The sequence below is a fragment of the Oreochromis aureus genome, linkage group 23, assembly GCF_013358895.1.
Source record: "Oreochromis aureus strain Israel breed Guangdong linkage group 23, ZZ_aureus, whole genome shotgun sequence".
NCBI classification, from domain to species: domain Eukaryota; kingdom Metazoa; phylum Chordata; class Actinopteri; order Cichliformes; family Cichlidae; genus Oreochromis; species Oreochromis aureus.
The window spans coordinates 22,138,916-22,155,046 of NC_052963.1; the positions used below are offsets into that span (position 1 = coordinate 22,138,916).

Genomic DNA, 16,131 nt, shown 5'->3' on the forward strand with positions numbered 1-16,131 from the left:
GTGTACAGTATCTGAGGCTAATTGACCCTCTGGAGCTTTTGTGATCTCGCCGTCCTCTCTTCGTCCTGCGATCTGTACCTCCCACACCAGAACTGATCATTTCCTTCTCATTTCCAAACAACAGTAAACAAAAGTAGATGAGTTGAGGTCCCTCGTCAGCTTGAGTATTTCCGCTGCCAGAGTCGTACTGTGACTGCGTCATTAGAGCAAGGCAGAGGAGGGCCTTATTATTTTTAATAATCTCCTGTTTTTTGCTGCTTCTTATCCCCCAGAGGTCTGCAGTCGGCACTTCCCCTCTGTGATCGTCAGCCCTGACTCCCTCGCCCTCCTCCTCCTCCTCTGCATTCATGCTTAATGATGCTCAGTCATACAGGCGCACCCTCACACTGCAGGACTCTCACTGATGACAGGCACAAAGTTTAAACTGCAGCAGCAACACGCACACACAAACACGCAAAACTGAGGTTTAACCTCCCCTAATGTGAGTAACGTCACCGCGTTCATGATGGGTCCCACGAGCTGACGGTTGTCTTTTCACCGCTTTGCCAAAAATTATTGCACATTTCTCTCTATAGTCTGCAGGACTCATCCAGTGGGAGCTGCTCTATTGTGTCTCAAACAATGCACCGCTGCATTGTCAGGCGTATAATTGAAAACGGTTACTTGGAAACACTGTTATGGCTCTTACAAGTCAATCATCCATTACTGGTGACGCTTATCATCGCAGCCACAACTGGACTGTCAAAAGTCTTCAAAACGGTCGGCAAAGAAACTGGAAAAGTAGCTCACGAGGCAGCGTTTAGCACACATGAAGAGCTTAGGGGTGTTCCCACCTGAGAGCTGCTCCTTAATAAATTAAATCATCATTTAAACACTGCATTTTGTATTTACACAGGTTATCTTTTATATTAAAATGTCGTTGATGATTTGAAACATTTAGGTGCAACAACTATGCAAAAAAAAAAGAGGAAAGACCCCAAAACTAAGAAATCAGGAAGGGGGCAAACAGATTTTCACAGCAGTGTATTTAAAATGATACACTGAGGAGGAAAACTGTTTTTCCTAGAAAAAAAATGACTCTGTAGATGCACGAGGGGCAAATTTCAAAAACCGAGCTACCAGACAAACAGCCACTCGAAGACAGAGGTGTAAAACAGGTTTGCTGTTCATTCTGATAAAGTTCTCTGTGTGATATAACACTTTTATCATGTTTACACTGTTGGCAGTCTTTCTATCAACTGCAGATTCACATAACAAGACTGTGCTTCCTGCTCAATAATGATAAGTGAAAACTGTCTGAAATAAATGTCTTGATGTATCATCATTGTTCATCTGGATGAAGCATTTTCAGTGGGAGAAACGTTTTATCACTCATCCAAGTGACTTCTTCAGTCTCAGCTGACTCCAGGTTTCCCCAATTTTATAAACAGTACATTTGCACAGTTACTGAAACCAGCCCACTGAATGAACAATGGGCTGTGAGGTCAGTTCCTTGATCATGGGCTAGGTTCAGTTATTGTGCAAATGTACTGTTTATAAAGTTGGGGAAACCTGCAGTCAGCTGAGACTGAAGAAGTCACTTGGATGAGTGATAAAACGTTTCTCCCACTGAAAACGCTACATCCAGATGAACAACCTTTTGGGATGTCTGAAGTAAAAAATGCTGCAAAAACGTACATGTATAGTCATTTAAAAAAGAACAGCACAGACACATGTCAGCAAAGTGTGGTTAATTTAATAAAACACCACAAACATCCATGCTGTCCTCGGGCTGCCTGTTCTCAAGGTTAAAGACTCGGACAGAGCGGTTAGGCATACCTAACCCAGCAGGGACCACCAGCAGAGGTGAATATAATTTGGAGTTTCGCCCCCCCAAAAAAAGTTCATGCTGAGGTGCAGTGAAATTCTAATATCAGACTGAAAGCAGGATGGTTTTATTATGAAAAAGGCATTAACATGTGTGATATTCCAGCACAATATTTTATAGACTTTAAAGGTTCCCTGTAATTTCCTAGATAATAATTATGTGGCTGTAAATTTGCAGCAATATTCTGTTAAGGGGCTTAATTTGTTTCTAATTACTGCAAAGGAAGAAAAAGAATCTGTGTTCAAAGGAATTTTTTCGATAAATTAACTTTAATTAAGCAGTAACCTCTGTAAGTCGGAGCACAGAAGGTCAGCAGATATATCGTAAATGAAAATGTATGATTAATGGAACATCTACACAGGCATACACTCAGTAACCATCGCTCCTGTGTTGCAGTTGCCCCTTGTGTTACCAAATGTAAGTTTATCATGTTATAAATGCTGATTGGTCATTAGAGAAACTCTTTTCCAATTATGGTAGCAGAGCTGAAAAGCAGAAACATGAACCTTTGTGGGTCTGATTGTTCTCTCTAAATGTCCTCGTAGATGTTTGGGAATATGCCTGTCAATTATTTCCTGGTTTGTTTATGTCCAAGTGGTGGGATTTTATCTTTTATTTAAAGCTTTATGGATTAACTGGCTAGTATTTGTCTTTATGGGTGGACATTTAATTGTGTAAATGAGCTTCTGTTTGATTATCTGAAGTTCATGTTGCTTGATCTAATAGTACCGGCGAAACTAATAAGAGTTGAGGGTCCGAGGTTGCTTTGATGAGCAGAGGTGAGGCCGTGCTTTCTTTTACTTTATATTGTTTAGTTTCAGTGTTAGTTTTAGTTGTTTTTTGTTGCTCATGAACACAACCGATCATGGTCACGTTCTCAAGTTCAAACTGAGCATCAGAAACTGTTGTGATTTCCCACACAACCATCTTTTTTACGCAGAATGTCTTGTTGTTGGCAGAGGTCAGAGGAGAATGACCATACTGCTTCCAGCTGACAGGAAGGGAACGGCAACTCAAATAACCACTCGTTTCAACCAAGTTATGCATCTCAACGGCAGCAGAAGACCACGCCGGGTACCACTCCTGTCAGGCAAGATCACGAAACTGAGGCTACAATTCACACGGGCTCGACAAAATTGGACAAAAGAAGAGTAGAAAAACGTTGCATGGTCTGGTGAGTCTTGATTTCTGCTGCAACATTCACACGGTCAAAATTAGGTGTGAGCAACATGAAAACATTGATCAGCCTGCCTTGTATCAATTCAGTCTGCTGGTGGTGTAATGGTGTGGGGGATTTGTTTTTAGTAAAAGTATAAAGTGGCCAATGAAAGCATTTGTAATGTGCATGACATTTGTTAGGGGCAGATTTGAGAGGTTCAGACTAGCAATTGCAATGCAAACACTTGACGACATGCGGACATGCTGGTCTCGATAAACGTCCAGACTGTCTCGGTGCTTGTTGGACGAATTTGACCACACTGACAAAGACTAAAGCCGAGGACGTTTCTCTATCTATAAATAATGAATTTTAGTTTGTTTTATAAGCACACAATATTGTTTCTGTTCGTTTTTATTGTTATTTCCCTTAAGTACAATTTCGAATCACCTATTTTTAGCTTCTAGTGTCATTTTAATGAATTATTATTGCTTTGGTCAGAAGTCCTGCAATTTCTTGACAATTTCCCCACCTTAAATTGTCTTAATTACTTAGACCAAGAAGTTTCCAAAAAGTAACAGAGTTATTATTAAATGTTTAATAATTTACACTCCATTATCTGTTAAACTTCTTAGTTTTCAAACAGAAAGTGAACGAGCTCTTAGAGTGAAATCACAACGTCTTGCTGCTTAACGGCAGTTTTTCTGCAACATTTCTGCAACATTTATTTACATCACATATCAGCAGAATACAGTGTTACTCTTCACAGAAGATCAATAAAAAGACAAAAGTTTATCAGATGGCCCGTCTCTGACACAGCTGTTTCAAATCTGGAAATAATAAATTCAGGTATGCCTCTCCTCTTCACGTTCTTGAACTGCAGTCTCTTGTCCTCCGCTCTCCTGGGGACCGTTAAAACCTTCACGTGTGGCATTAAAATACAGCGCCGGAGTGCCTGCATCGCCGTCCACAGCACATTCACCACAGAATAAATACGATACGGTACAGATAGCCAACGCAAGCAGCAAAACAAATATCCGTGATAGGAATAAATAGGCAAACAGATCATTTAGAGGCAAATATAAATGCAGAAGTTTTCTAAAATGCTCATCTGAACACTGAAATATGAGAATCAAACCAGGTTTCAGTGATGCCAGTTATGAAATTTGTTTTACAGCATGCAGAGTTAACCATGATTTTGGGGCCATGAAGGATACTTAAAGGGAAATATGACAGAGATCACCTGAAGCAAGTCTCGAGTGAGAATTTTATTTGTACTTATAGTTTTTTTTTTTTCTTATTCTGCACTATGTAATATGAAGGTTATGAGACAATTTAATAGATCATTCTACACAGGAATATTAATGCCTACTAATAGTGCTTTATATCGCAGAAGCAACCCTATGATTGAGAATGAAGAAACAAAGAGAAATGACGGTTGATAGTGGAAAATAAGCATAAATGTGAGAGGAAGATGCGAGAGAGCTGGGAAACCTTCAACTTGTTGCCTCAGTCAAAGTGCAGTCTTCACGGTAACATATGAGAAATAAAACTAAAGTTTGCCTTCGTAAGGTCAAATCTGTGTATTCAGAGCATAAACAGCTACAGCATCGACAGGAAAATGAAACCAGCAGTGCTGTTTCAAACCGTAAGACCAGAAAATGAAAAAGCTCAAAAGTATTATAACCTCCACCAGCACTTTTTTTTTTTACAGCATCTAATAACCAGAAAATAACTTGAGACCAGCTTCTTCACATAAACGCTCCACTTCACAAAAAGCCAAAAGAGAAAAAAAACAGAGAAAAGAAAGAAAAAAAGGCGAGAGATGCCTCAGCCGCATCCTCTTCAAACCCAAGCAATCAATGATTCACAAAGCTCTGTATGCTTTCACTTCTCCGGGGTTTCAGTGTCACTCTCAGCGGTTACGCCATTTTATCAATAACACTGACAGTTTTCCATAAAGCTGAGAAGCTACGAAGCCGATGTGGTGTCCAAATCTCCTCGTATATCACAGGTCCAGACCCCGGGATGAACCTGTGGCGACAAAAAGCACATCGTAAAAGCTATCTTAAAACAGTAACTCTGAAACCATTTCTGTGTGTGTTTAGTCTTTTCACCTTCATGTTAAATATCTCACAGCCAGCAGAATTATTTTTACTTTATTTTATTTATTTGCTGTAGTGTTTTGAAGCCTATAGCAAGAACTCAGGCAACACATACGATGCAACACTCGTTGTTTTGGTTTTCATCCCAACAATGTTGAATTTTGGTTGAAATCAGGGCTTTGTGCACTCCACTTACGTTCATTTATTAAAAGATGAGAAAAGTAATTTGTTTAGGGCCTCCAAACTGTTGCAAAGCAGGAAAAGCAGTTATCACTGTGGAGAGCAGCATTAAGATTTCCCTTAGCTAATTTAAGAGTAATAGATTGAGGACATATGCTAATTTGCTTTCTAGTGCATATCAAATGAGACGATTGATACTAGTCTCACATCTGCCCATTAAGTTTACAGCCAGACGGTAGTTAGCTCAGCTAATACTGGAAAAAGGGGGAAAACTATCACCCTCGTTCTGTCTAGAAGACAAGAGTCACCCACCTTCACTTCTAAAACTGTCAAAATGACACAACAAGACTTATTTGTTTAATCTGTTAAAGAAGCACAGTGTCCTTTGTCTCCCAGGTCAGGTTCCTCTCATAGCTTCCAGGTTTTGTTCACAACTAAGACAACCTGTTGTGAGCAACCTGCAGGACACCGGCCCTCGAGGCCTGGAGTTGCCCACCTCTGAACTAAAGCATTAACTCACACATGATCAGCTTTACCTAAAAGAGGGCAGACAAAAGGTCCTGTAACTAGTTTAGCCTCCATCTCTCTGTGGTGAAGCTACAGGCTGAGCTCATAGACTGCATATATAAGATGGATGGGCCACCATAACATTACCCAGTGATTTGTAGACTATCCATTGAGGCTTTGAGTTTGGTACTTCGTCCCTTGCAGTACTGTCCATACCTTTAATCATGCTCTACTCGGAGCCTTGGCTCTCACTTAGGCGGTCACAAGGAAAAACCAACCACATGGAGAGCAGTTGCTGGAGGTTGCTGATTGTTACCAGGAGAAATTGGTAGCAAAGAGGGTGCTGTGCCAAAAATTCCTTGAGATTCCTTTGGCCGCTAGCAGACTGCTGTTGATGCCTGTGGTTTACACGGAAGATGCCGACCTGTCTGCAAACACTTACCAACTACTTCCCGATCTTTAGTAAAATTTGAAAAAGATGCAAACCAGACACAGAGAATCTTTGCCTTAAAAGTAAATGTTGTACCTTTTTGATGCAAGCAACACATTAAAAGAGGAGATACCTTTATTTGGTCACTGCATTTCTAGTTTGCATTGCATTATTTGTAGTTTTCCCGCTCTTTGATTTGTTTGCAGATAAGTCGGTGTCTCTCGTGTCAGCCACTGACAACCCTGGCAAACGGCTAGTGACTAAAGCAATCAAAAGGAGACCTCTTTGAATGCTAACAACAAAATCACGATCTCACTGGTTGAGCAATACAGATTCTTCCCTTGGCACCGGTGGTTGCCAGATGGTTGCAGACTGGTCTATAGCCCTGTGTAACTGAGGCCTTAATAAAACTGAAATGCTGGAGTGTCATAAAAATTCAGTTTTAATTTAAAGAAACAAACCAAAGCTTTTTGGGGGGGTCATGCTGTGAGCATGTGTATATCTGATTTAAAGGTACTCGGGGGACTCGCTTCCTTTTACAGTGACCTTCAAGTGGCCATTCAAGGAACTGGGGGGTTTTGTTACTTAGGCTTTATTTTAGAAGTAGAAGTTCAGCAGCAATAGATCACTGGCTCTGCAATAGGGAACATCCCCGTTTATATCACCTATTTATGGAAAAATATACTCAGCATGAATGATGGATGCACTTTCCTTGTCTGCAAAGTGAGAGCAAAGCAAAAGTGTCTGAAACCTGCATTTTTTTAATGCCCCCCACGGGGCAATTTGTAAAAACCGTTTGGAAATCTGTGGGTAAATGTCTCTTGGCCCTGACTTGAGTAATTACTGTCCTGATGTGTTTGATAAGCTCAGTCCGTCAGTCATTTTGGGTCACACTGATTTAAAAAAAACAAAAAACATTAAATCTACCGTCATATTATCCCCTCGCTTATGTGGTTTTAACACCATGCTTTCTTTTACAAACTTGACTTTAATTCTGATTGGAAAGGTAAATTCTTTTAAATGGTTTAGACAGAAAACAAACTGTACAGCGAAGTTGTGGCGAGAACATCATCTACGTCAGTAGGAGGAGCAGCAGTGTGAGCAGGAAAAGAGGCCGGTTCGTCCGGAGGGTGGTCGTTGCCGCCGAGTTGGTGGGACGCTTCCTCTTGGGGCCGTTGCAGAGTGGGGTGTTGCAGCAGGAGATGCAGACTGAATTCAACCTGCCGGTGCAGAACTGCTGGTAGCCAGAGGAGGCGATGAGGCAAGCCCCTGAGGATGCACACGATTTTCGATAATGTATCCCTGAAAAAAATAATCAAGAGCTCTCTAAATTTTTCCAGTGTTCAAACAGAAAAAATAGTAAAAATAGTAAAAGAGATTCCAGAAGTTGGAAATGCATTTAACAAAAGTTGCAAAGAAATGTGGATTCATTGTCCCTGCTGTAATAAGATTGCTTAGACTCAACTCAAAAGAGCTGCAGTACCTTATTGCACTATTTGGACTTTGAAAGTACTGATTTCCTGTCTCCTTTTATTAACTAACGTTGCGCTGTCAGGGACAATGTGTTTCTGCAATGTGTTGGAAAAACGCTTTTTATTCACTCTGCACTTTCTGACTTCTTTATCAAGTAACATTTCTCTATCTGGTACCTATTGCTGTTATTTGTTATGTTTTTCTACGGTATGCTTGATATAGGAAACATTTCGTCATCTATGTGATATTGTTACTGTATTATTCATGTGGTTGTTTCTGTTGTCTGCAAATGAAATATTCCCTTGCTGGACAATAAAAAAGTGTGGATTAAATCAAATTCAGATAAATTCAATTTCTGCAGCAGGAAGTTCTATTAAGTGGAAAGGCAGGAAAAATGTGCATCTTAGCATTTTCCCCCTTGATAGTGTTTGCTTGGTATGTGGTAATAAGGCACATGTTTCTACAGAACTGCTTCTCTGTCTGTCAAGGCAAAGCCTAAAATTACTATCTGAGGCAATGCTATGAGGGATCAATGTCTTACTCAAGTACACCACGCAAGGCTACTTTGTTGCAAGCACTGAACCTATAAACTTCCAATTATAAGACATTTCATCAAGCCACGTGCTGTCTGAGATTTGACAACTAATAGGAAAAATCTGATAAGCCAATCAATGATAACTTTGTTATCTGAAGGGACTTTTGCGGGTAGCTGCAAACATAATATTGACAGTCTGTAAAAATAAAGAATATTTTTACTTCAAATACTAGGCTAGCAAACATGTTAGGGAAAGCTAATGCACAATACCATGTAAAGGTGGCTGGAGTAGTTGAAATATAAACATCCCCAAATTTAGTAAAAATTGAGCAAAAACCAGGTTACAGTCACTAACGTTAGTTTAATTTCTGATTTGCATAATATAATAACATAATTGTTAAGGCAGGAAAAACTTTTACACAGTAAAATGATAGTTAATGATGTGCTTCAGCCTTGGATTAATTATATTAATATCAGTACTACAACGGAAACTTTCTTTTTTTCTTTAATCGAGCTATATGTTTTGTGCACTTTCATGCTAGAGTGTAAACACCAAAATCCAACAAAGAACAGGTTACTGTTGACAGTTTCAGCTTAGATTCTAATAGCATTTTGCGCAAGCTCCCTAGCTAATGACTGTTTGGGCCTTGGAAGCAACGCTACAAAAATATGTTTGATACTAGGTTAATTAATATCTACATTAAATAAAAATACATTTATGAAATGGAAGAAATTGAACTAAAGGAACAGGACTGAATAAAACTGAAAATGTTTTTTTCCCCCAACACTATAATAGAAAAGATTTTTAGAAGAACTAGCCGTTGTTTGTGCACATTTTTGATTATGTTAGCTGGGGATGCTAAAGCGTAAACGTCCTCAAAATGTAATGAAAATCAGGTTAATAATTTCTGTTTGGAAACTGAGAGCACCTTGAATGAAATCTTTCACAGCTCTTTAAATAAGATTTAACCCAACAACCTTAAAGTTAATGATGAGCTTTGGTCTTTGAAGAAATGCTATGCTAATACTTTTCATACTTGGCTATGCTAGTTAGCTAAACAGATGTTAGCAGATAACTACACAGATAAATATTTTATGGAAGCTTGGTTTTGCTACTGAATTTTAATTATTTAGTTTTGCCATCAATAAATTAAAATGTTAGATAGATTCTCAAAAATTAATAACTTGAAATTTCGAATTAGATATGCCAAAATTTTAACTTGAAATTTTAAGATACTCAGTAAGTCCAAATTTTGAGGTAGCTCAAAATAATATTCTGGTGGACAAAACAAACTAAACTTCCTACCTTATACTGCTCTGGATGTGAAATAAAAGTTGAAACGCTACACCCTTATTGTGGCTGTATCCACTTTTCCTTTTATTATTTCATATTTATACATTTTTAGACAATAAATGGAGGTTTGTGAATCAATTTTTGCATTTTCTACCACATGACCCCTGGTAGGTTTCCTAGTTTGGGGTTTTAAAAAAAATGACTGCTTAAAAAATTATCCCACCTCTTTTCCAAACTGTCAGTTTGTCACTTTGTAGACTGAGCCATTTTATTTCCTGTAAGGCGGCACAAAACTAATCTTATCTTATGTCAGTGGCAGCTGAATGAAAGCCTCTTGTCTTTGACAAATGAGCTGAATGAAGTAGTTTCAGTCAGCTGGGGTTTTGGATCAGCAAAACAACATCACAATACAAATAAGGCTTACATGAAAACGAGCCTGCAAATAAAAGCAATGGATGGCAACGTTTACATAGGTTTACAACTGGAACATTTTTACACACTGTACCACAGCCCAGTGTTCCCTCTGTGAGACTGAGTCGTACACCAGAGTCAGCCTACACATCAGTCAGTGCTTCTCTTTTCCTTCAAAGCAGAGCAAAGGAACTAAATTACAGATAACAATGTCTATTTCACTGAAAATCACAGGAGATTGCTCTTTTGGACCAGTTAATAAGACACACAGCGATTAACAGGTATTTTGGGATGGAAGAAGTTGGGTATCCTATGGTACTTTCTTTTTTGTCACTAATGACAGAGAAAATTACAAACATCTGCAAACATCACAGTTAATTTAATGAGTTGTTTATGTAGGCTCCACTTACGTGACTCGAAAATAAAAGTCATGCTACGACCAAAACGAGCGTAGTCAATTACGGCAGCCTCACCTAAACGGCAGAGAAGAAAACTTAAGAAGTCACGTTCTCTCTGAGCGATGTGTGTTCAGTTTCATCTCTGGTTTCCAGACGGTCACCTTCCTTCTTTCTACTGATAAACAGAAACTCTATCTTTGTACTTTCGGCTGGCTCAGACTGTGCATTAATCCTAGTCTCTCAACCTTTATGGACTCTGTTCTGGAGCGCGTAAAGGAATGAGAAAACCAAGAAAGACATTCCTCCATCAAGCATACATAATTCTGTAATCTCTGTAACGTTGGGGCCTCTACTGAGGCATTGCCAGACTTCACAAGCTAACAATGAGAAGCAGCTTACCATCAGATTTGACCAGCACCTCCTTCTGGCACATGTCCTGTACGTTGACGGTACAGTTGACGATGTACTCCGGCGTGGAGCAGTCATTGTGCTTCATCTCCTCACACTGGTAGCACTGAATCTGAAGGGTATCTCCTGTCACACAGAGTGGAAGCAGGAATGAAAAATGTTCAGTTATTGCAGGACTTTTGTTTCCCGCCCTACAGAGTTCTTCACGTGGATAATCAATCCTCCCGTCACAACTTGATAAGCAAAGGAAAGTGTTTAACATTTGTTTTTTGTCAAATGTCAAAAACACGGAGCTTAAAAAGGTGGCAAGATTTTTTTATCTTGTGAAGAAAATGAGTAAGATAGGCCTAGCCACTGTTTCCAAGAGGTTTGCAAACTCAAGATTAGCAGCAGGTGGAATCTTAGCTTACTGAGAGATCGGAGCCATTCCGAATAAGCTTTGATATTACTTATTGATACTTTGAAGACTTAAAAATATGTGTTAAAGCACATAAGCTGCATTCTTCTATTATGCACCACCGAGTGATAATAAATGATGCTCTGTGATTAATGTGACTGTGCAAAGCTATGAAATTTCAAGCAATATGATTTTTAATTTTCCAATCATTACATAGAACTTGAATCTAGCGTTTGAGTCCATCAACCGATCAGAAAAAGTGTTTACTGAGGTTGTAAACCAAGGAGAGTGTGTACAATCTGAAAAGCAAAAGCAGTCACCCCCTGCTGGCCATTAAATTAAGTCACTAGGTCCACAGACATTGCCTGCTTTTAAACTCATTTTCAGTCCCAGTTTAACTTAACAACCAGTGTCTACAGCCACCTGTGAAACACGGTGGAGGCTCTGTCATGGTTTGGGGCAGCGTTTCAGCCAGTGGTGTTGGAGATCTTGTCAAAATGAATAAATTCTGAACACAGAAAACTACCATCAGATTTTGATCCACGATGCAAAACCATCTGGAAAGTGTCTAATTGGCAACAGCTACATTTTTTTGATTGACTGGCTTCTCCAGAGCCTGGACCTCAGTGACTCAGACAGCAGGGTTTTTCACACCTCCCCCTCCTCTCAGTGGCGTTATGCACCATAGCAACTGGCCACCACAGGTGTGTGGTGATGTCACCCTTTCCCCCTCACTGTAAACCTCATCATGGCTGATCCTGTGGGTGTGTACGGGCTTCAGCGTGTCCTCTTCAAACAGCAGCTTTAAAGCAAGTAAGGATAGCCGTTATTCGTCATATGAACAGCACAGATGACGACTGATGAAGTTTACTGGATTTTTCTCAAGTTTAAAGCTGCTCTTCACAGGACTATTTTTCTTGGATTATTGATATTTGTTCACAGTATCTGTGAATCAGGGCTGTGTGTTTACTTCCTCCCCCGTGTTCTCCCAGTGTCGAGCAATAGATGCTTGTACAGATTTTAGCACATATACCATTTGTTCAATGGTATATTTGCTCCAAACATGACTAATGGCGCTCCACGAGAGCGCACTGTCATCTTTTTATCTCCCGCTCGGTGTTTTGACTTTACGCCTACAAGCAGATGGACAGTAACAAGGTCTCCTGACTGCACGAAGCACATAAAAGCACATGTTTTTCTTTGCTCTCTTTTATTGGATGTCTCGAGTGTCAGCAGAGAGGTTATAAATTCACACAGAATAAGTCGTAAAGAAAACACATCAGCAAAGCTCAGAGTGGTTCCTCTTAATTCCCTGGTAACCCGTGGATTTTATAGCTGATAAAACTCCATTTACAACACAAAGCTGCCGCGCTAAATGTAATCTGCCAGTGCACAGATGACCCATGTGCATCCTCATCCCCTGAGGTACTAAAACCAGAGTCCAGATTGCTACTGCAACCTCTTGTAAACATACAAAATGCACTTTATGTGGGTTTTTGCCAATTTCATCTGCCGCTTCTTTTAACTTACCAGCAGGGGCACCTGCAGACCCCACAGGAGCTGTTCAAAGACCTACTCGGTCCTCATTTTTCAAATAAATCATTCTGTTCTTTGCATGTTCTCTGTGGAGCTTTAAAAGATCGGCTCTAATTTAAAAGGTGGATTGGACTCTGTCAGTCATCGCAGATGCAGCAGACATATTTCTTTTGCATGCGTCAAGCTAGATCGTGAGGATTAATTTGAAATACATATATTCAGCCTTTATTTTGAAAGAGCACCATAGGCCTTTTTTAACTTTTATACTGTACGAGGAAAAATGAGCCCAGAAATCACAAAAATATTTATTCTTCTCCTATTGCCAGAAAGCCTGAGATGCCTCATGCTCTGCAGAGATGTGCACAAACCGTGAGGCAAAAAGAAAGTGAGTGTAAGTAAACATATGAATTAGACATCACAGTGCTCACAATGACTTTGTAGTCCTGTTTAAGTGACTGCTATGATTGGAAATCAGATGATCTACAGACTCAGTGCCACCTCTGCATCATAACAAAAAGCAAAGTCTATAATTTTTTATAATCAAATCTCAGCATTTTTCATCAAATCACTGCGTATGCTCACTTGCTGCTCTGTGCCAGGGTATCTTCATCAGAGCAGCTCAAAAATCCATCCCTGCAGAAACGCCTGCCCTAAACATCCCACTCAAACTTATAGATATCACTGGTGCGACCATTTAAATGGCAGCAAGCATTCACCTCCAACTTTAAAGGTCCTCATATCATATCCACCACCACAACACCACCCTAACACATTTAAACCAAGCAAATACCTGCAGACTCCTGAAACCAGGACACCAGGGCAGCATCCAGCTCCCGAGCTCTGCTCATCACTTCTAGAAAACTGCTCCAAATCCCCCGTTTTCTTAGTTCCGCTACAGAAAACAGAAGCTGATAAGAAAAACAAACCACATCCTTTTTTGCAGCTTCTGTATCGCCATCCTCTTAACTCCAATCACCTGACGCACTTCGGAACAACTAAATACTATCAGCGCGATGTGGCAGAAAGTCATGCAGCAGCGGGAACAAGCGGCTCGCACTTTTAAAGGGCGTCATTGGCGTGGATCGGTGTTACTACCGTTCCCACTTTGCTCCAAAATGAGCTCGGGGTGTGTGAGGTGTGGGGTGGGGAGGGGGGCACTCCTTCTCCAAAACCGTAAATCCTGCCTGCTGTTTCTCCACTTATCTAAAAACATCTGGAAAGCTTCTCTTTTTTATTCTTTATCTATTGGCACAAAGACGAGTCACCAAAATGTTACACCGGCTATGAAGTAAAGTTCATCTCGACTGTCTCTAAACGAAGTCTGCATTTCCTCTCTGTGCGTGGACATGACTTCTATCTTCATACGAGACCACTGCGGTCTTCCCAAAGTTGCACCTACCCGCATCGAGGAGGACTCCGAGCAAAGTCGCGAAAACGAGCAGACGCATTCTCTCCCAAATGATGCACGGAGGGGAAACATGAGACCAAGAGAAGAAGAATGGGGGGACAAACACGCGTGGACTCGCTCAGGTTGTTATAAGACAAGGAGGAGGTCGACCCGCCGCAGAGGCAACCCGGACTCGGATCCGCTCATCCTCCCGGCTGGCTGAAGTGACAGCAAAGAAAAAGAGAGAAACGAGAGAGAGGAGGAGAAGTAGTAGAAGAAGAAGCTCCTGCCCGCAAAATGCGCGTCTCCTCTCCACGCAGCGCGACTGGAGACAGCTCCGGAGCGCAGAAATCATAAAGCGCAACCACGTGACTGGAGCGCACAGTTGGCGTTTCCATTTCTCATCCTGTGCCCGCGCACTAATTGCGCATCATTACTAACCGGTTGTTATCCTCTCACCGTGACTCTTTTTCAGCGCTGGCGTGTGGATTTGGATAACAAATAAAATCCCCCGTGCGCAAAACTTGGATTGGCGCGTTTTGGTGCTTCCTAACAGCTCGCCAGAATATTTCAGTGAATGGAGTCTGTAGCCCCCGCAAAGGGAGACACTTTCCTCTCGTCTGCTTTTAAAATCTTTCAGTCGTGTCAGACTCTGTGGCCTGGATCACATAAAACACGCACGCGGCAGTAACGTGTATGTTTTTTATGGCGTAAATAGTCCGCGTGCAGACGCATATTTAAATATTAATTAATGTAATTGAGTCAGCTCTAAGGTGGGGTGGAGGGCCACGGTGCGTTTTTATACTATTACTGTTTTTCACGCCATTTAATCGCCATGAACTTATACTAATGACGTATCATTTTACGCCCAATTTTACTTTGGAAAATAAAAGATGTAATGTGAACACTTTTATCTGCGCGCGCGCGTGTGTGTCACTGAATGCATTTAATTCCGTTTTATTTATATAGCACCAAACAATCACTTTACACTGTGAAGTAAAGACCCTGCACTAATAGATTGATTTATCTACTGATAATTATCACTGAATCACTGTAAGTGTAAGAAAACTGTACCTGCCTGTGTGCACTGAGGTAAACTTTGTTATTTAAGTAACATCTGTCAGTACAAACTACACAGAGCAGAAAAATGTTGACTTTAAAATTAAATTCAGTGAGGCAATCCATCTTTTTTTAAACTATCATCCAGTTTTGGATTCTAACTACATACACAGAATATTCAGAGGAGATGGTGTCATCGCTGTTGCTTCAGTGTTTCACTCCGCTGCAGGTGTTGGGGTCCTGGGCTTATTAATCTGTGCTCAATACACCTGTGAACACCACTGTTGGTGAACATGTGGCTAATTAAGTCATCAACTACTTCGGTCCACCTGTTCAACTCCTCGTTAAAGCAAATATTTAATTGGCCAGTCACATGGCAGCAACTCCAGGCCCTTAGGCACAGCCTGCTGAGGTTCAAACTGAGCATCAGGATGGAGAGGAAAGGTGATTTAAGTGTGAATGTGTCATGGTTGTCGGTCTGAGTGTTGGCATTTCCCCATACAACTGTCTTTAGGCTTTACAGAGAATGTGCTGAAAAGAGACAATATCCAGTGAGCAGCAGTTCTCTCAATTAGAATTCTTTGTTGTTGACCAGCCTGGTTCAAGCTGGTAAAAACAGGCAATACTAACTAAACTAACCACTTTTTGCAACTACGGTATGCAGAAGAGCATTTCAACAGGAGCAGAAGCCCACTCCTGACATCAACCAACAGTCGTCTTCTTCTTCTTCTACTAAAAACAGGAAACTGAGGCTACAATTCAAATTCACCAAAACTGCACAACAGAAGATTGGAAAAATGTTGCCTGGTCTGATGAGTCTCAATCTCTGCTGCTAGCTTCAGATGTTTTCAGAATTTGGCATAGACATTAAAACATGGATCCATCCTGCCTTGTATTAGTGGTTCGGACTGCTGCTGGTGGCTGCTTCCAGCAGGATAACACACCATGTCACAAAGCTTAGATCATCTCAAACTGGTTTCTTGAATAT

General features: G+C 40.7%; 1 protein-coding gene across 4 annotated transcripts; it reads right to left on the bottom strand.

Annotated features, from left to right (window-relative positions):
* Positions 1–3,683: 3,683 nt before the first annotated feature.
* On the bottom strand, positions 3,684–14,461 carry LOC116332325 (ly6/PLAUR domain-containing protein 1). 4 transcript variants are annotated; one of them, XM_039606448.1, is made up of 6 exons: positions 14,097–14,461; positions 13,488–13,589; positions 10,756–10,890; positions 10,369–10,431; positions 7,293–7,547; positions 3,684–5,057 (listed from the first exon to the last, which is right to left on the bottom strand). In XM_039606448.1, the coding sequence occupies exons 1-5, from the start codon at positions 14,143–14,145 to the stop codon at positions 7,318–7,320; spliced, it is 579 nt and encodes a 192-aa protein (XP_039462382.1). In that variant the 5' UTR covers positions 14,146–14,461; the 3' UTR covers positions 3,684–5,057; positions 7,293–7,317. The 4 variants fall into 4 exon arrangements, with proteins under 4 accessions (XP_039462382.1, XP_039462385.1, XP_039462384.1 ...); XM_039606451.1 differs by lacking the exon at positions 13,488–13,589; XM_039606450.1 differs by lacking the exon at positions 10,369–10,431 and having other exon boundaries at positions 7,293–7,514.
* Between the last annotated feature and the right edge of the window lie 1,670 nt (positions 14,462–16,131).